The sequence below is a fragment of the Cyprinus carpio genome, chromosome A24 (assembly GCF_018340385.1).
Source record: "Cyprinus carpio isolate SPL01 chromosome A24, ASM1834038v1, whole genome shotgun sequence".
In the NCBI taxonomy this organism is placed as follows: Eukaryota; Metazoa; Chordata; class Actinopteri; order Cypriniformes; family Cyprinidae; genus Cyprinus; species Cyprinus carpio.
This window is the reverse complement of record NC_056595.1, coordinates 11,421,213-11,441,736: the sequence shown is the minus strand read 5'-3', so window position 1 is coordinate 11,441,736 and position 20,524 is coordinate 11,421,213. Positions and strand designations below refer to the sequence as shown.

The window sequence follows — 20,524 nt, the reverse complement described above, 5'->3', positions numbered from 1 at the left end:
TTATAAATTTGGCTGGTTTTCACAAGAGTGGAAGGCCTTGTGAAAGGTGATACTCAGGATAAGGGGCGGGTGCTAAGATTGATTGACAGCCATGGTCATTTTGTTTCTCTGTTCATCAGGAAGTGAGATTACTGCACTCTCAAATTCCTGGGTGTGATGCTGTGCTAGACTTCTCAGCAGCACGAGCAGGGTGTTTTGTGTTTCTAAAAAGAATAAATAGGAGTAAATACAAACATTAAGAATTATGAATGCCATTTGTATTATACAATAAAAATAATCCAATCAAATAAACACTTTTTCATCATTATCAACATCCTTCATCCTTTAACAGATGGGCAGCAACAGATATTATTGTCCTGAGATGACTAACAACCAGGAATGAGAACTACAACACAGTCAGTCCATTGACAGGACACAATTCAATTAGGTGCTGTGAGCTGAGCATGCTGGGAGTGAAAATGAACTTGTACCAGCACAGGGTTGTGTGAGTAGAGAAAGGTCAGGCAGCTGTAGATGGTTTTGTTCTCCTCCATGTCCTCCTTCAGAGGGAGACGAGCCACAAGAGCAGGAAAAACCTGAGAGAAAAGGATAAAATGGGTATTATAACATGATATACTTTTGTCATATCAGCCACTGTTAATAGATACAGAGTTGTATAGTATAGATACTAAAGGCTCTGATATACTTCAGATGAAATCAAAGAATTAACTGGTGTGATGTCACAAAAAAAAAAAAAAAAAAATTCTGGCCAAAACTGTTTCGACTTTGTTTCAGAAGTTTGGAACAGTTTACCAAAGTGAACTTTTCAGGAAAAGTTTGCTCCAGCTGATAAACACCTGCAAACCACCATTGGTGCACGCATGCTTGACAGGCAGGTGTGCTGTTTGACTTGGAAAACTTCTCCAGTTCATTACTTCCGTTCAGTCCATCAAGATCAGACATGAGTAAAACATGAGCATTACTAGAGAGGTGCTTTATAGTAGAAACTGAGGTTGTAAAAGCAGCACTGGCATTTTTTTATGTTTAATGCTGTAAATCTGCTTACTTTAAAGCTATCTATTGTATAAAGTGCTATATAAATAAACATGACACTACTTGACTGGAGTGCTGAATTAAAGAGTTGCAAACATATCTATATTACTATGACCAGATGCTTTCTTAACTGCTGTTTTCTCATGGCTGTCATTTTTGCTGAAGTTTATTTTGCCATTAAGAGGAAAGTGTCCAGCATATATATATTGTAATGGGGTGAAGAATCACACAACAGCAAGGAGTGCAAAATAAGGCCCCGGAGGGTGGTTTTATTAACAGACAAACTGGTGATAGGAAGAGGGAAGTGCAGGAGTGCTTGCTGTCCATGCGTTGGGTGCTGATCGGTCACGGGCTCTCTGTGGAGGAACAATGAAGAACAGCGTTAGCATCCAGTCTTCTGGGACAGAAGTTGTCTTCTGCTCATCAAGCCTGGTGATCACTCATGAGCATTGTGTGTTGTTGATTGATAAGTTACATTGTGTGTAGTTGATACATGAGCTATATGCCTGTGACAAGGTTTCACTTGTGTGTAGGTGATACATAAGGATGATGATGAGGCTTCGGGACACGCGTCACAATATACACTACTATATATATTTATATATATATATATATATATATATATAATATTTTTTTTATTAGGACTTGACGTATATTCAGAATGGGCTGCGTCAGGATGTTTGGTATGAGTCAGGTAATTTTTTGAGAAGGACCTGTTTTTTAGATTTTTTCGCCACAAAAGATTGGTGCGTAAGGTTGTTTGGTTTGGCTAACTGCTTAAGCTTTTTTCACCCCAAAAACTGTGAAAATTTACACACCCTGAGGACATTAAAGACTTGGAGTTTGTTTCTTCATTACTTCATCACCACAGGATCCTCTACAGTGAATGGGTGCCGTCAGAAAGAGTGTTAAAACAGCTAGTAAAAACATCACAATAATCCACAAATAATCCACACGACTCTAGCGTCAATTCATCAATTAGCGTCATGTATGCTTCCAGCTAAAATACAAGTCCTCTATCCACAATATTGCTTTCTCCAGTGAAAATTCATCTTGTCTGAATCAGGAGAGAAATATGCACAGATCAAGCACCATTTACAAGTGAAAACCGTTCAAAACCGATTTTAACAAATATGCCGGTGGCTATGTTTTGATGTGAGAGGACAACAGGTGATGGACTTTTACACTGAAAGAAGCATTATTATGGATTTTGGTCAGAAGTGAGGGTTTAATTTTAAAATGCCAAAAATCGTGGATTTGTGTTTTACAAACACGCAGCTTTTCACTTCACAAAACATTAATTTAGTTGTAGATTACTGTGATGTTTGGACTCTTCTGGCGGTACCCATTCACTGCAGAGGATCCATTAGTGAGCAAGTAATATAATGCTACATTTCACAAACAAACAAACTCATCTATATGTTGGATGGCCTGAGAGTGGGTACATTTTCAGCAAATTTTCATTTTTTGGTGAACATTTCCTTAAAGATGAAGACAGAAGTAACCTGCTCGAGTAGAACCCCCTGGACATGGCTCATGATCATCCTGCACAGGGAAGCACAGAGGTTGTCAATCACTCTTAGGTCAGATTCTTTAGAAAGCAGGTTGGAGAAGAGTGAAAGCATCATTGGGTAATCACTGAAGCAAAAGGGGTTAAGGTTCACAGAGTCAAGGAGATCAGAAAACAGGTTCACATGCACACAGGGATCTAAGAAGGATAAGAGGCAATGATGGGTCCAGTGGCCTGTGCAAGAGCTCCCAGTGCAAACACACTGTTATTGGGCACCTCTGCATCACTATCCTTCACTCCGGCCACTAACACCGGCAGCAGCCGATTGGACAGCCGGCCAGCTACCAGCTTGCCTCCAGCCACACCCACAATGATTTCTCCAATCGTACCAATGGAGAAGGAGCGGTCTGCCTCTGTGCATGAGGATTTCTAAAAAAACAGTGGAAAGTATGGAAATGCTAATGAAATACAAGGCAACAATGGCAACGCATTTCATTTATTAAGAATTACATTGATTTTACCATTAAAGACAATATGATGATAGTTAACAATTTAAAAAAATAATTTAGAAAATTACTAAAATACTTAACAAATATACATATAGACACTACTGTTGAAAACTTTGGGGTCAGTAAGATTTATTTATTTTTTAATTAATACTTTTATTCAGCAAGTATGCATTAAAATGATAAAAAAAAAAAGTGACATTAAATTTAGTAATGTTATAAAAGATTTCTATTTCAAACAAATGTTGTTCTTTTGAACTTTCTATTCAACAAAGATTTCTGGAGGTGGGACACAAAAATATTAAGCAGCACTGCGGTTTTCAACACTGATATCTGAGCACCAAATAGCACTTTAGAATGATTTCTGAAGGGTATTACTGTAATCCAGCCAAATAAATGCAGAATAGACTTCCTTCAAAAACTTACAAAAAATAAATACATTTTAAAAAATCTTGACCGTAATATATACTGATTATATGATAATATTTTTTTTTTTTTTTTTAGGTTTTGCATATCAAGTAAATTGCCACTTTTGTCAATTAAAATAGATACAATTTAAAAAGATAGGCCTTTAGGTGTTGAAGTACATCCTACATCAGTGATCACTGAATGGGAGAATGAGAGACTCACAGCTTTGCTCATGATGAGGGGCAGCAAGTCATTGAGGTGAGGGTCAGGGTCGTGCACAGACATTTTGAGGGGCAGTAGCCCAAACCAAGAAAGGGGCACAAGCAGGGTTGGTGCTTGTTAATACAAATTATCTAGTTGTTAAAAATATACATAATTTTAATATAAAAGTGAAGACAGCACACTCTGTAATAATTTCAGACTTTATTGTAGATGTTTTGATAAGAGTGGGTTCTCCCTTACTTCCATTGACGATGAGGCAGATTTATTTATTTTTTTCCAAAATGGCAGCTATGGGGCAAAGTGAGACAAATGTTGTGGGGTAAATTGTGTCAGCATTTTAACTTACCCCACCACAAGGCACTGTACAGTCGTGGCCAAAAGTTTTGAGAATTACATAAATATTAGTTTTCAAAAGGTTTGCTGCTAAACTGCTTTAAGATCTTTGTTTCAGTTGTTTCTGTGATGTACTGAAATATAATTGCAAGCACTTAATACGTTTTCAAAGGCTTTTATCGACAATTACATGACATTTATGCAAAGAGTCAGTATTTGCAGTGTTGGCCCTTCTTTTTCAGGACCTCTGCAATTCCACTGGGCATGCTCTCAATCAACTTCTGGGCCAAATCCTGACTGATAGCAACCCATTCTTTCATAATAACTTCTTGGAGTTTGTCAGAATTAGTGGGTTTTTTGTTTGTCCACCTGCCTCTTGAGGATTGACCACAAGTTCTCAATGGGATTAAGATCTGGGGAGTTTCCAGGCCATGGACCCAAAATTTCAACATTCTGGTCCCCGAGCCACTTAGTTATCACTTTTGCCTTATGGCACGGTGCTCCATCGTGCTGGAAAATGCATTGTTCTTCACCAAAACTGTTGTTGGGTTGTTGGAAGAAGTTGCTGTTGGAGGGTGTTTTGGTACCATTCTTTATTCATGGCTGTGTTTTTCGGGCAGAATTGTGAGTGAGCCCACTCCCTTGGATGAGAAGCAACCCCACACATGAATGGTGTCAGGATGCTTTACTGTTGGCATGACACAGGACTGATGGTAGTGCTCACCTTTTCTTCTCCGGACAAGCCTTTTTCCAGATGCCCCAAACAATCGGAAAGGGGCTTCATCGGAGAATATGACTTTGCCCCAGTCCTCAGCAGTCCATTCACTATACTTTCTCCAGAAGATCAATCGGTCCCTGATGTTTTTTTTGGAGAGAAGTGGATTCTTTGCTGCCCTTCTTGACACCAGGCCATCTTCCAAAAGTCTTCGCCTCACTGTGCGTGCGGATGCGCTCACACCTGCCTGCTGCCATTCCTGAGCAAGCTCTGCACTGGTGGCACTCCGATCCCGCAGCTGAATCCTCTTTAGGAGACGATCCTGGCGCTTGCTGGACTTTCTTGGACGCCCTGAAGCCTTCTTTACAAGAATTGAACCTCTTTCCTTGAAGTTCTTGATGAACCTATAAATTGTTGATTTAGGTGCAATCTTAGTAGCCACAATATCCTTGCCTGTGAAGCCATTTTTATGCAACGCAATGATGGCTGCACGCGTTTCTTTGCAGGTCACCATGGTTAACAACGGAAGAACAATGATTTCAAGCATCACCCTCCTTTTAACATGTCAAGTCTGCCATTCTAACCCAATCAGCCTGACATAATGATCTCCAGCCTTGTGCTCGTCAACATTCTCACCTGAGTTAACAAGATGATTACTGAAATGATCTCAGCAGGTCCTTTAATGACAGCAATGAAATGCAGTGGAAAGGTTTTTTTTGGGATTAAGTTAATTTTCATGGCAAAGAAGGACTATGCAATTCATCTGATCACTCTTCATAACATTCTGGAGTATATGCAAATTGCTACTATAAAAACTTAAGCAGCAACTTTTCCAATTTCCAATATTTATGTAATTCTCAAAACTTTTGGCCACGACTGTAGTTAAGTTAGTTTCTGAATTATAAACTGGTAATTTAATATGATATTACTGGTTTAGTTTATCATATATACATATTTGTTGTAGTTTATTTGATAGAGACAGTGTAAAAATGCACCAGATCCTTCTCTGATAAGAACCAGAAAATGCTTTTCATCACATTATAATCAGATATAGCTTTCCACCTGTAGTTACTAATGGCCAACACACTCTCTGTTTAGTCTGTTTTTTTTTTAGTTGTTTAAGTATTGTTTATGATTTGATATTGATTTTTAAACTTTATTTGGTTGGTTTTATGTTGTTTAATTAACTTTAAGAAAAGATATATGTCTGTTTGTAAAAGGAAATTAGTTTTTATATTGTTATTAATTTCACATGGGTTTGAATCAGATTCAGTCATTTTACACCCATATGGTGCATCTTATACTTTTATATTAGAAGCTTTATTTTTAGAACCTTTTGTCATGGATACATTCTGATAATTTAAAATAAATAGGAATACTTTCATTTGGATAGGATAGGATAGATACTTTCATTGTACTTCTGCATTTAACTTATCTTGAGGACCACATAAGTAAAAAGTGGCTAATCCTACCCCACTCTCCCCTATAAGACATTTGATTTAGTATTTTACAGCATAAATCTATATTATATACTAATAAACAACTAACTTAGAACATTTATACTTTTTTTAAACTATTTATAGGCTATTAATATACTATTAATTTGGTTTTAATAAAATATGATGTGTTATAGATTACTAATATTAAGACAAGTAATTATAATGGGAAATATACTTAATTACAAGAATTAAAGTGTGACAAACTACTAAATATTCTATATGATGATTTACCTGCTGGCTTGCTGGAGCTTTGAATTCATGTTTTCAATGTTGAACTGCTTTTAGCAGCCATAGCCTCCCTTCGCTCTTTCTCTCTGTCTTCTTTTTTGTGAAAGCGGTGTTTTTTTGTTTTGGTTTTTTTGTGTGTACAAAGTTGCCAACAACAGCAAATTTGGTGTTATCTATATTAGATCTGATCTGGTACAATAATTTGATTAGACATTCTAATTCTAAAAACATGGATAGCCTATATTTTGGACAAGTTGTTAGAGCTTTTATAAGGCTGAGTCATTACCGAAAAAATACAAGCAAACAAACTACCAACTAATTACTAATTCAGTGGACCAACCACTGACTAATGTGGATTGTAATGCATCTACTTGGTAATACAACAAGCTTCGAGAACTGTGGTCTCCACACTCCAGAGAGCAGCACACAGATTGTGAGTGATGCTGCGGAGCGGCGGGAAAACACGGAGCGGATTGGCGGAATCAGCAGATCTTTAGCAGAGCGGGAACAGACCACTTTGAGCTGGGGTGATATGGGGGGGCGGAGCGGGGGGGGGGGGGGGGGGGTTTCGGGGAGAGGGGCACCTCAGCCGATAAGGGCAAAGGGGCAGTGGCTCTAGCCACCGGGCCACCCCCCTGTGCACGGCCCTGGTGAGGGTAGAAAATTTCAGGAATCCCTTCTCCAGAAAACTCCTGCAGCATGGCATCATACTCCGTCTGAGACACAAACGCTCAGTTATTCCACTCGGTCACAGTCTTTTTAGGTTAATTGTGTCATTGCTGACAGTGAACTGTGACTAAATCATAAAAACTATGAAATCATCTTAAACACCTGCTGCTCGTCATCATCTGCTTCATCTGCCCACCTACATCCTGACACACGGTCTGAGTGAGACAGAGAGCGAAAATAAGATCACAAGCAAAAGAAGCATCTATCCACCCCCTTATGACTGCAGACTTGCATAACACCTTGAAGAAGTGAGAATAAGCTGCAGCTTGAATGCATTTGATTACTTAATACCAATTTTCTTGATGCAGCATAAGCCTTGTGCTTGGCTTAAAAGGATTTTCAAAGGATAATTGTATAAAGTCTTTAAAGAGACAGTTCACCCATAAATTACATTTCTGTCATTATTTACTCACCCTCAAAAGTAAGTTTCTTTCTTCTTTTGAACACAAAAGAACATATTTTGATGAATGTGGGTAACCAAACAATTCATGAACCCAATTAACTTCCATTGTAAGAAAAAAAAACATACCAAGGAAGTCGATGGGGACCATCATCAGTTCAGTTACCCACATTTTTCAAAATACGTTCTTTTGTGTTGAACAAAAGAAAAAAAATACAGGTTTGTAACAACATGTGAGGGAGTAAATTTTCATTTTTGGGTGAATTCTCTCTTTTAACTGCCTTTTACACCCTTTGCATATTATTATTATTATTATTATTATTATGGTTCTGGCGACACAAAATGACTTTATTTAAAAATGATGTCATCTCAGCTGGTCCAGACAAAAACTTTACAAGGAATTTACAGCTTTTATGATGTTATATCTGGTTAATTTTAGGGCTTGATACTAAAACAGCTCTTAAAATTAATTCCTGACCTTTTTCTTCAGTACATCTTTGATGGTGTTACTTATTTTGGCCAGTATCCCTGGAGCCTGCAGCGCCTCCCCCTGGCAGGATTTGATGACAGCATTCATGGACTCCAGTATGGCCATCACCACCTGTCTCTCTCTGTCCTGTCTCACCATCCCCAGAAAACAAGGCAAAACCACCTGCAACAGCTTATGCAGAGCTGGAAAGATATAAAGAGAAATATGCAGTAGTTGATCAAAGAATTCAGGGTAATTAAAAAAATCATTTAACATTCACACTGATAGCAGCTCATTTAACTAAAGAAGTGGGTGAAAAGGAAGCGATAGTGAGTGAATGAGAATGACTGACTAACAGGGCCGTGAGGCACTCTGCATCAATGAAGGCAGAGTTAAAAGTAAATCTTCTTGTCAAATGAAGCTCCTCTTAATTCTTTCTGGGAGACATCAATAATGAGACAGAATAGATAAAAGGAAGCAGAGAGAGTGATGTGAATATAAAAGAGTGCAAATGAAAAATCTAAGATGTAGATATGTACTAGAGGTGGGTGTTTTGAGAAAAGACTTGTAATGATATTGGTATTTATTTGGTTCTGGAAATTCAACTCCTAAATGTTTAATAAATTAAACGACATGGTCATGCAAATAATCTAATTATTGCATCACATTTTATGTTTTTTATTTTTTTCGGAACTTGATTGACAATCAGAAAGACAACCTAAATGTATCAATATTATGTAATAACATGCTGAAAATAAAATAAAAGTATTAATTAAATAAATAAAAAAAAAAATAATCTTACTGACCCCAGACTTTCACACCACAGAGTATCTACACCTAACATAAGCTTCTAGTTTGTAAATGCAAATGAATGAGTGTTTGTGCAATATGTAAAACATGCCTCATTACCCTGTGTTGAAGGTGATTTCACCCAAAGCATCACAAGCGTCTTCTTTCTCATCTATATAAGCATTTTCCACACTGAATCTGAGAGAATAGACAGAATCCTGATTAGTGCTCTTACATAAGAGAAAACTAAAGAGACAGGATGAAAGAGTGATTAGTAGCCTCGAGACATACCCTGGAGACAAAGATAGAGCACAGAGAAATACCCTGCTCATCTCAGATCAGTCTCAACCACAGTCTCTCCAGTCAGGACTCACATCACATACAGCAGAGAATAAGCTATATCTGGAATGAGAGAGAGATAGCTATTTTAACAGGGAAAGACCAGACTTTCCAATTCACAAGATTTCAATAAAATATTGCAAATCAAAAATAAATAAATAAATAAAATAATCTGACAACACTGGTATCAATTTAAACTCAAATCATGTAAATAAAACTAAGTTAAAAGTAAAAAAATTTCCATTACTCTTTCCTAACTATTCAGTTTCCCTCCCTTTCACACTATCTCTGCATATGTATATATATGTAAGGTCATACGTGCAGCGCCTCAGGTCTAGATCATCCACTGCATCAGTGAGGTTCAAACCTAACTGCACACATTCCTCTGCCAACCGGCTAAACACTTCCTTCCCAACAGTACGGGCCAACACAGAAAGTGTGTCTATGAGAAAGATACAGAGAGAGACAAATGATTAGATTAGGTAAGGCTGCGTGCCTCCCTACACATGATGCATGACTAAGTGTGGAACAATGTAGGATCATTGTTTTTACCTAGCGCCTGTGTCTGCAGAGCCCTCATCTCCTCTCTTGTGTCTGTCAGGAATCCCTTCAGACTCTCAATAATTTAGTTAAGTGAGGGTAAGGCATCTGCTTGTCTTTGTTTGCTTTGGAAGAGAGAGATATCATAAGTCTGAGCATAACTATAACATTAAAAATACTGTGTTAACTACTTAATGGAAGGAGGAGGTTACCGATTGCTCCGATTGCACTGACTTTCAGTTTAAGGTTTTCTGCATTGTTAAGGGCTGACAATATGGTTTCCATCAGAGTGGGCAGATAAGGCTCGATTTCTTGACCTGATCGTGAAAAGAGTGCAGTGTTATTTTAGTCTCATTATTTTACACTTACAGTAGTATTTTGAATTTTTATATTTTTCATCAAAAAAAAAAAAAAAAATATCAGAATTAATTGTTATTTTATTTTGATAATTTCAATTTAAAGTTTAAGTAATTAAGTTGTTTTTGAAATTTTTATATAATTTTTAATATTTTTTTATACATTTTTTTTTTGTTTATTTAATTTTAGTATTTTAGTCCTTAAACTAAACAAGCATGAGAAATGTTGCTTTTTTTTTTTTTACTTTGGTTTAGTCTATTTATTTATTTATTTATGTTTTAGTCAAAAAATAATAGCCCTGGAATAGTTAAAAAGAATAAGAGAGAGGGGTAGGTATATAATAAAACAAACAAACAAAATTATGTGTATATTATATATACAGGTCCTTCTCAAAAAATTAGCATATTGTGAAAAAGTTCATTATTTTCCATAATGTAATGATAAAAATTAAACTTTCATATATTTTAGATTCATTGCACACCAACTGAAATATTTCAGGTCTTTTATTGTTTTAATACTGATGATTTTGGCATACAGCTCATGAAAACCCAAAATTCCTATCTCAAAAAATATTAATTTATTTTTATATATATATATGTTTATGTTTATTTTTTTTGTTATTTTTTTTTTTATTATTATAATTTACAATTGTATTATTATAATAAATATTAAATCAAATAAATAAATAGCTAATTATATTGATTAGGTTTATCATAAAAAGGTAAAAAAGTAAACATTAATACTGTCTGCACTCTAACCTAAGAGTTCTCCAAGGCCTAGAAGGCCTTCGTCATGTGGCCGATTTGTGTCTGATTCACTGAAGACAAGTATCACTGAATAATGAATAATGAATAATCATAAAAGGCATCAAATATTACAGTATTGACATTTCAGTCGGACCTGGAGGTGTTCAGAAAACTGTCCGAGGGCAAAGAGCGCTGCACAACGGACCACCTGGTTAACGTCCGACAGACTGCGACTCACTGTTTGAAGCATGGATGACAACATCCTAACACAAAAACACAAAGTTAAAGCACTGAGCAGCACTTTTTTCATGCGTTTGGAAATTGTGTGCTGTGAATATGGGTAGAAATATATCCATAATTGTAGAGTAAAACTTACTTGGTGCTGATGTGATCCGCACAGCCTTTAGCGAGCAAAGCCATACACATGAGACCTCCTTTACCCTCATATGAGTTCTCACTTGATAAACCAGCCTGAGTGAAAGGCAACTGCAGGATATAAAAACAGACATTTTAATAGGGTTACTGGGCCACTGGAATGTTTTAGTCTACTTTCCCTACTATGGCCAAGTTTTACAATAAGTGTTTTTGTTTATTAAACAGCTGGTTGAAGATTTTTCAGGTGGCATATGAAGAGCCATGGTGTCAATGACCTACAGGGGAACGCATATCATATATTAGTTTGAGAGAGAGTGAGATGTGTACAGAAGCAAAGAGTAAAAGAAATAAAGCAGAGGGACTGACCTGAACCCTCTGGGTCCTCTTTCCAGGAGGGGGCGCTGCACTCAAGATTGGAAACACTACTTGCAGGATTGGCTGTTAGAGTTTATGCTTTAATACAGCCTTTAGAAGATAAAAAAATGACAAGTGTTTATTAGTAGTAATAATTTAAATCATTTTGTGTATGGAAATCACACAGTCTCAGATGGCATGTCTATGGACCCCCACAGTTAGACACAAAAATGGTAAATCCTGAATCTACAGATCTAATCTCACTGGTTGATGTTACGCAACTTAAAATGCAGACTGGTTTTTATGATAAAATAAAAAGACAAAACAATTTAATATATTATTTTTAAAATGTATTCATGCATAAACTGTTTATAAAAATTAAACTTACAATTAAAATCTAATTTTAAAATTACAAATTCATTCTAGATACTGTATATTATCACTAATTGATTTTACGCAACTTCAAAGCACACAGGCTTTTTAAAATGAAAAAGAAAACACAACAAATAATAAAAAAAATCCAAAATAAAAGCAGATAGAACAAAAGCTGAAATCCCTGACATTTTTAAAACTAAAATATTTATTTAGACAAATGTTTTACATATGAACATGCAAATTTCATTAATAGAGTTTTGTGCTTTAGAAGAAAAAGCAAAGGCAAGGAAAAACAGTTACCTTGCTTCTAAGTCTGATAAGAGCACTGATACATGACAGAGCCTTTACGCGCAGAGAATCACTAAGGGAGCCATCCGCACTGATCTAGAAGAAACAAAATAAACGTTATTACACAACAACTACAAATCAACATGCATCACTATTTAGATGTGTAGACAAACCTCCAGGCAAAGTCAGACAATTTCGCCAATGTGTGGGACAACAATGGACACCTCACTTTCCATCAGCTCATCAAAAACTTCCAATGCCTCACTGGCTTGGTCCTTAAAAGAAATTCAAAGCAACTTAAATCATGAAGACTCACAGAGGCAAACAGATCAATTAAGCAGTGCAACTCTCACAGTGTTTAGCACATCATCGAGGAACATAATGAAATCCCTGATTAGAGCATTAGCATACGAACACAGCAAGACTGTATCAAAGTGTCCTCACCTGGTCTGCCTGAATGAGGCGTTAAAGAGCAATGAGCAACTTGGGGATCAGAGATTGCATCAGGTTCTGAAAGAAAGAAAAACAACATTTTGAACATGCTGGCTGTGGAATTAAACACTAACCCCCGCTTTCACAAACAAGGCTTAAAACATGCAAGTCTGAGCTGTTTCAACTGAAAGAAACTTGCACTGATTGATCTTAAAATATCAGTGCCCTTGTTTTGTCTCAAGATGCATACCGGTAATGTTTTTTTTTTCTAAGGCATGTTTATAAAAATTACTTAAATGTCCTAATTGAACTATGGCCTAATCCTGGTTTAGTCTAAACCCTGTCTGTGAAACAAGGCCTTAATCTTTTATCCAAGGGCCAATTACAGCAGTCAGAAGAAGAAGAACAGACCATCTCCTCTGTGGCCGTGATGGCGGTAAGAGTGAGAATGCAGTAGTAGAAAGTCGTGGCATTGTTCAGGTCTTGGAGAACAGTCCCAAACAGCTGAAGAAGTTGCTTGTAGTGGGGCTTTAAGGACTCCAGGTTTGATCCCACCACTTTGCTAAGCAATAAAAGGCCCACCTAAACAGAATTTAAAGTAGATATGTGATACTTAAAGAAATTCAAAAAATCTCAATCGTGTGCTCATTTATATAAAAAAAATAATATTAATAATAAATCACTTTTTACTTACTAAAAATGTTTCTATTATTTGTAGAGTTTTAAACTTATTCATATTTGAATTTTGTTCTAATAATAATAAATAGCTATATATATTCATATATATAAAATGTATTATATTAATACATTATAATTTATATAATTTCATATATTAATATACTTACTATAAATTTATTCATGTTTAATTTTTTTAGTAAATATTAATGCATTTAAAACTAAAATACATTTTAATTACAAATAAATGAATGGTTAATAAATATTATTTGAGTCTTTTTGGTCAGTATCAAAATGTTAAAAAAAGGTTTTGGATAATGCAGTATGGTATCGTGTAAAAACATGGTTTATTAATATGGTAATGATCTGATAACATAAATATTCCATGGTAGTGGCTGAGACATTTTCTGTAACAAGTTAACCAGGGTTAGCTGTCCATCCTGTGGGTTAGCGCTTTAGGTAGACTGGTTTAATAGGGTGAGAAGAGCAGGCCGGCGGTCTGGAGTCTCATGCTTCACCAGGACGGCGCTCAGCTGAGAGAGAGGGGGCGAACTGTGTGCCTGAGAAATGGATATAAAGAAAAATGTTTAAAAACTTTAAGTAAAATGAATATGCCAAAGTGTATTATTAACCTCTGGCATTACCACAGTTACTGTAGCTCTAAGGAACACAGTATTCTGCTTGAGGAGTACAGTGCAAAATAAATACAGTCATCAGTCAGTATTATGGATTGTGTTATTATGATGTTATCACTCGGCACCATGCACGGCCAGACTTAGTTTCTTGCTGTAAAGCCTGCAGCACTACTGCCTTCAGACTAAGGGAGCGGGATGAAAACAACTGGTCACAAATTAGAAAATACACAGCAGAAAAGTAGATGAAAGTATTATCTTTTCATTTGCTTTATTTATGTAAGAATCCCAAACCTTTCTCTGTGGTCTGGACTGATTTTCTTCCAGTGTTTTCTGACTCTCATCCTGAGCATCACTGCAGCCGACTGACGGACCTGAAGCAAGGATTATAGGCTTGAAATATAGGGTTATGAAAACTATCATAAAGGCTACAAATGAATGACAGTAACCTGTGGGTTCTGGGACCCAGTCATAACGCTGGTTCTGATACCTGGATCTTTAAATGCTTGTTTCAGCTCAACTGTGGCCTGATAAGGGACACTCCTTAAATTTAATCATAGGCGTAGAAATTATGAAAAGATAATAAAACAAATACTTTAACATAAAAGCTCCACGAATAACGCTAGTGAAGGCCAGAACTTTAATAGACATTAATTACACTTTTACAGCTATAACTGATAACGTCATCTTACTCACATAATCAATATTAAATGCATTACATATACCAGGATGACAGTTTCATATAAGTATCTACCTGTTGAATAACGGTGTTGTCCGGTTCTGTCAGCCGCGCCAGGATGCGCTCCAGCTCTTCTAATATGATTTACGTTACACTGTTTAACGATAAATCGTTATTTATTCAAAATTATCAAATAAACTACACCGGACAGGAGACCAAAGCTGATGACAGACATCTGGCAGTATTTAGACACCATTTGGATCAGATGAAAGTCATAAGTGTATTAGATATCGATGTCGGTCTAACATAAATAAACTGTCATGGGGAAATATTCCTCACATGCACGACTTCCTAAAGTTACTACGCAGGATGGAAGGAGAATGTCATGTGCATGTTTTCCTCTTTTTATTGTGTTTGTTTTGGATTGGATGATGTTGATGCGGATGATTTATATGTTAGATGAAGCACTAATGGGCTATTTGCATTTGCAAATCAAAACTGCACTACAGAAAAACAAGCTGAATGACCGTGCTTCTGTTTGCTTTGTGTATGAAATGAGCCAATGATCTGTAAAAACTGAAGCCACAATAGATAGATAGATAGATAGACAGATAGATAGCCTGTTCATAAACATTAAATAAAAAAATGAAAACCAGCGTTAATAATAATAATAATTATTATTATTTAACTATTATAACTATTATTAAAGCTAACTATTATTATTATTATTATTATTATTATTATTATTATTTTTATTATTATTATTTTTTGACAACAATGGGATTATAAATAAATAAGTGAATGAATGAATGAATGAATGAATGCAAAGATTAATTAAAACAACAGAATTATAATAGTTTGTACTTGTTTAAATTTTATAAAGCTGCTTAATTTGTCTGACTTTGGTGAATTGGTAAACAAGCACAAGAGAGATGCATTTGCTGCCACCACCTCCCCACCCATTCACACCTCCTTAAACAGATCTGTGGTCTCTCAATCACTCCATGATTATCTCATATTTTCACCTCATACAGAAATATTTCCATTCTAATGCAGCAGACAGGGTGGACCTTTTCAGATGGAAATTCTAAGGCAGACCTGCTTTAGTCCAGCCAGGAGTGATATATTCCATAGTCCACAAAAAAGTTGAAATCTTTAGAGTGTTGCACTATTAGGGTTCTAAAACGTTCACATTACGAGGCTTTGTCTTGCTTTTGTGGGATTAATCATGCTAATCTAAAGAAATGATTGTGAGCTTCCAATTCCCCTGAAAAAAAAGAAAGAAAAACAGACAAACAAATGAGCGAGAAGACTGCTCTAATTTGATATTTGAGAATTTAGCCTATTTTTAGTTTTAAAATTTATATATATATATAAAATCATGCGCATGATCAAATCATGGGTTAAATGAAATAGCTTATTGGGCACATATTCTAATCACAGGTAATTATTTAAAAATAATTTTTATGTAGCCTACTGTTAAAGTACGTTTTCAACTGAATGATAAATATTTAAGATTAATAGTTATCTGTTTTATAATTTTTTTTTAGTTTCAGATAAAACAGAAAAGTTGAGTAAGCAATTTAATTTTAGCGTCACATTTTTAAATAAAACTTTTTTTAATACATATAAAAGTTGAGTAAAACGGTTTAAGGTTTAGGTTAAGGTTTTTTTTCAGCGTAATTTTCTTATTAAATAAATAATTGTGTAGTTAAAAATGTAAAACCTAAAACGCTACATGAATATATGCAAATATAAATGTGAGAGTATTTGGTTCAGGTAAATGTGGAATGAGGTTGCCGCCTCTCAGAGGACGCACCTGATTGGTCCTCGCATCTCCTCGCAGTTCCGCCCCACCCACACCCACTCACCTGGCTTTATAAATCAGCTTCTCCACGCGTTTCCATCAGGTCATGACAAGGGGTCAGTTTGCGGGACTATGAGGAGAGCTGTCACCGGCATTCGTTTTCCAGGGTAGTCGATCCCTTTGGGTGTTTGTTGTCGGGTTGTAAATTAGGTAATTAGTTGTTCCAGCTCTGCACATTTGCTGTCTGCTCTGCGTTTATCTGACGACGGAATGGCGGATTGGAAGATGCCAGTGAGTTACAACTTCAACCCATCTTATCATGCATATGCATACGGTCTCATGTACCCGCAAGTGGCTGAACACGGCCACCCGAATCTGAGCTGGCCCGAGGCCGCGTACACTCACTCCGGCGGGGTCACCGCGACCTATTACCCCGCTCAAACCGCACAGCAGTCGCCAACCTGGAGCCCGGAGAACGGCAGTGCCAGCAACTACGGCCAGTATCCGAGCCACGCGCAGAACGGACGGCTCTTCCTCTCTTATAAGACTGAGCCCGATCCGAAGGCAAAAGATGTAGAGCAGGCCGGCAGCGATACACCCAGTGACTCAGAGGCCCATACGCCAGGTAACCCCCACCCAATGACCCCAAAGCCTCACTAAATTCTCAGAACAATTTAATCTCTAATAACCCCCCAGCCAAGGAGCTATTTATAATTGCCATTTTTAAAAATTGTTTGTCTTACAACTTAACTCTTTACTGTGAAATTGTAAGTGTTAGAAGTAGAAACTGAAAAAAATGAATTTTCTTATAAGTTTCTCATCTAATTCAACATTTCTATTCAATTCAAAGTGATTTTGTTTTTCTTTTTGCTTTGGTATAAATGAGGTAGTTTTGAAATGTAAACTTCTGACTAGTTAAGTACTTAAAAATAATGCTTATTAAACTTATGATTGATTTATTGATTTTATTTATTTATTTATTTATTTTATAAATGATACCAGTTTTTAAAATGGTAGTGTTATAAGATTATTTTGTTTGTTTGTTTGTTTAATATACCAGTGAAGCTGCCCTTGAGGTGTTCCGGTTTAATCACATTTAAACAACTTCAAGCAACTTTTATAAATGCATTTAATTGGTTCATCAAATATTTTCTGTACCAATTGTAATGGTCTACGATATTTTTTCATTTATTAATTTATTTTCCGTTTAAATAGATTCCTGGAGCTCAGGCAGCAGTCGTGAGGGGGCCGCTCTGACCAACCTCAATCTTCTCTCTTGGGGAGATCGGGACTATGAAACAGACAGCGGCAGTCCTGACAGTGGAGAACAGATCCCATCTTCCATCTCTGCAGCGAGAGAGGAGCCAGTGAGTCTGAATCTGGGGGTGGAAGCCTTGCCTCCCCTGCCTGCTTTGACCACATCTCCAGCCCGACCTCCAACCCAGACCCGCAAGACCCGGGCTGCCTTTTCTGATGAGCAGATGAATGCTCTCATCCACCGGTTTAATATCCAGAGATATCTCACGCCTGCAGAGATGAAGACGCTTGCTGGAGCGACGGGACTAACATACAAACAGGTTGGCGATTAAAGAGAATGTTAAAATGGTTAAAGTTTTAGTAGATTGTCATCATGATGATCAACTCCTTATTTCTCCCCAAAGGTGAAAACATGGTTTCAAAACCGTAGGATGAAACTCAAGAGGCATCAAAGAGATAGTAGCTGGATGACGGAGAGATATGTCGTCAGTGCCGTACCCAGCACACCAGCTCCTCACTCTCAGGTGAGTGTAGTTTCATGGCAAATAATGTCATTCCAAATCTGTATGACTTTTTGCCGAACACAGATTTTTTTTTGGGGGGGAAGAATGTTTTCAATTGGGCACTTATTCACATTTAAGCCATGATTACGATGCATACAAAATCAAAAATGGTAAAAATGTGAAACCTAAAATAGGTTTCTTTTTCAATGTTGATAAGAGATTAAGCCCTAAATTAGCATATTAAAATGATTTCTAAAGGATCAGTGACATCTCTTAGAAGTAATGATTAAAATAAATGTAAACTCTTTGGCTTTGTTTACAGTATTGTGAGGTCCGTATTGAACTGAATCATGACACAGTGTATGTTGCACCCCTTTGTGCAATTAAATTCAAAGGGGACCAAAACAAAACTTTTTTTTAAACATTTTAAGTGTCTACATTGTTATTTGTTCTGTCTTGATGGTAGCAGAACTAAACATTGTGGACATAGAGCAAGATATCATCTACAAAGGAGGCATTTTGTTTTTTTGGTTTGATGATACAAATGAGCCATGTTTGTTTGATTGTTTGTGTGGTGGGTTTATTTTTATTTTATTTTTTGAAATGTATAAAAGCACATTCTAACACCCCATCTTTCTTAGTTTCAGACTGAAACCCCTCGAGCAACCCAAGACCCCTACAGTAACCCTCAGGTGAGAGAGTCTGCGTTCAAGAGGAGTCCTCCACAAACGCCCTTCTACCCCAGCTACCCACAGCCACGCTCTCCTACCCAGCCCAGCACAAGACCCCCGGGAAACTGGCCTCTGCCCCCAGCTGTGACGCACTACGAGTTCCCCAACACTGCTAGCTACATGCAGGCCCGTGATGGCAGCGATGCAGCGAACAAAGGCGGCAGCCCTTCTCAAATGCCATCTATGCTTGGTGACGCCCAGTGGACAACGAAAGGAATGACGTTGCAGTAAGTCCGGTTGCTTGTGTATATTCAATTTCAGCCCCGCAGCCTTGGACTTTCACTGTATTTGTAAATATTTTAGGCAACGATGTCATGGGTTGCCAGTCTCAAGATTTTTTTTTTGCCTTTTTAATACACTCAGCATGTTTTAAACTGGAGATCTATTTTTATAACTTCATTGTACCTTTCAGAGTATTTAATATCTTGATCCTTTGCTTTTCCAGGTGCTTTTCTTTTTTTTTTTTTTTTTTCTTTTTTTCTTTAGTCAGGACAAGTTGATTTCTTTGAGCTACATGAATTTGTATATATGCAAGGCACTGCTCTAGATCTGATATGAGAAATGGTGGTCTGTACTGCACAGTTTTATTCTGTGTATTAATTTCTCTGCGTCCGTGTATGTGATCTGTGCTACATTTGTGCAGTTTTCCTTTATATAAAATAAAAAAAAATCATGCTTGTCTGTGCTAATAGAACAATACATTGTAATTGCCACTGATTTTAAGCTTGTGCTTGCAGAGTACTCGCACCCACACAAACACTTTTGACCCAGTTGAGCAATAAATTTTTTATCTGAAGTTTTGAAGGGTTTTATTTATATATAACCAGTATGTACTTCTGTCTTTAAGTATTATGTCATTATTGACTTTTAACCATGCTGCTTAAGGTTTTATTCTTCTATACTCTTCCTTGGGGTGAATATATTTTGTCAGACAGTTGTCACGTGAACAAATGTAAAATATGCTGTACCTAACAGTTTTTCTTTTCTTTGTGTTAATGGAAATTTAGAACTAAACATTTAAGTTGTTCTGTAATGAGTTCTTTAACATTTTGCAGGCCTGGTTCCAGAATGAAAACACTGATGTTGCTTCTGAAATAGTGAGGGTGCTCTTCCTTTAATGCACGTCACACTTTTGGGGTGTTTGTGTTTTTTTTTTTTTTTTTTTTTTTTTTTTTTTTTTTCTCCCCAAGGATTGCAATTTCGGGAGCGAATCCGACATTTATATGCGGATGTCACTCCAAAAACATTGCAGCACGTATGTGGCCTTTGGTCCTCTTAACAGCTTGAAGAAAAAAAAACAAACTCTGAATTGATTATACATAACCGAGAAAGCATGCGCTGAGCACTGCCTTCAAAATCACTAAAAAGCTCACTTTTATTCATCACAATCTCACGATGAAGTTCTTTCACAATCCACATAGTTGTCTACATTGCATGCTGAATTTGTTCTTTACTTCATATCTACACTTTTTGTTACAATTACTGAGAGGATTCGCGAATAGGCAAAGTAGCCAATCACCTAAATAGGCACTTAAATACCTCGGATTGGCCATTGTGTTCAAGAAATCAGCACTCATGTCTCTGTTTGGCTACT

At 36.6% G+C, this 20,524-nt stretch overlaps 2 protein-coding genes and 1 pseudogene across 3 annotated transcripts; 1 reads left to right on the top strand and 2 right to left on the bottom strand.

The window, feature by feature from the left end:
- Positions 1 to 16: 16 nt before the first annotated feature.
- LOC122135337 (importin-4-like) lies at positions 17 to 3,108 on the bottom strand. Of its 2 annotated transcripts, none has more exons than XM_042714181.1 (2): positions 2,538 to 3,108; positions 17 to 575 (listed from the first exon to the last, which is right to left on the bottom strand). In XM_042714181.1, the coding sequence occupies exons 1-2, from the start codon at positions 2,658 to 2,660 to the stop codon at positions 420 to 422; spliced, it is 279 nt and encodes a 92-aa protein (XP_042570115.1). In that variant the 5' UTR covers positions 2,661 to 3,108; the 3' UTR covers positions 17 to 419. The 2 variants fall into 2 exon arrangements, 1 of the variants encoding a protein (XP_042570115.1); XR_006153448.1 differs by lacking the exon at positions 17 to 575 and adding an exon at positions 1,275 to 1,388.
- A 3,827-nt stretch (positions 3,109 to 6,935) lies between these two features.
- Positions 6,936 to 14,770, bottom strand: LOC109105229 (annotated as a pseudogene).
- A 1,757-nt stretch (positions 14,771 to 16,527) lies between these two features.
- LOC109105546 (homeobox protein SAX-1-like) lies at positions 16,528 to 19,726 on the top strand. The gene is made up of 4 exons (XM_019118831.2): positions 16,528 to 17,064; positions 17,655 to 18,016; positions 18,101 to 18,220; positions 18,841 to 19,726. The coding sequence occupies exons 1-4, from the start codon at positions 16,710 to 16,712 to the stop codon at positions 19,159 to 19,161; spliced, it is 1,158 nt and encodes a 385-aa protein (XP_018974376.1). The 5' UTR covers positions 16,528 to 16,709; the 3' UTR covers positions 19,162 to 19,726.
- Positions 19,727 to 20,524: the final 798 nt, after the last annotated feature.

Coding starts and splice junctions, on each gene's coding strand:
- LOC109105546 (XM_019118831.2), top strand. CDS start 16,710: ATGGCGGATTGGAAGATGCCAGTGAGTTACAACTTCAACCCATCTTAT. Junction 17,065..17,654: donor CTCAGAGGCCCATACGCCAG/GTAACCCCCACC, acceptor CCGTTTAAATAG/ATTCCTGGAGCTCAGGCAGC. Junction 18,221..18,840: donor CACCAGCTCCTCACTCTCAG/GTGAGTGTAGTT, acceptor CATCTTTCTTAG/TTTCAGACTGAAACCCCTCG.
- LOC122135337 (XM_042714181.1), bottom strand. CDS start 2,660: ATGATGCTTTCACTCTTCTCCAACCTGCTTTCTAAAGAATCTGACCTA. Junction 576..2,537: donor AGGGGGTTCTACTCGAGCAG/GTTACTTCTGTC, acceptor CTTTTCTCTCAG/GTTTTTCCTGCTCTTGTGGC.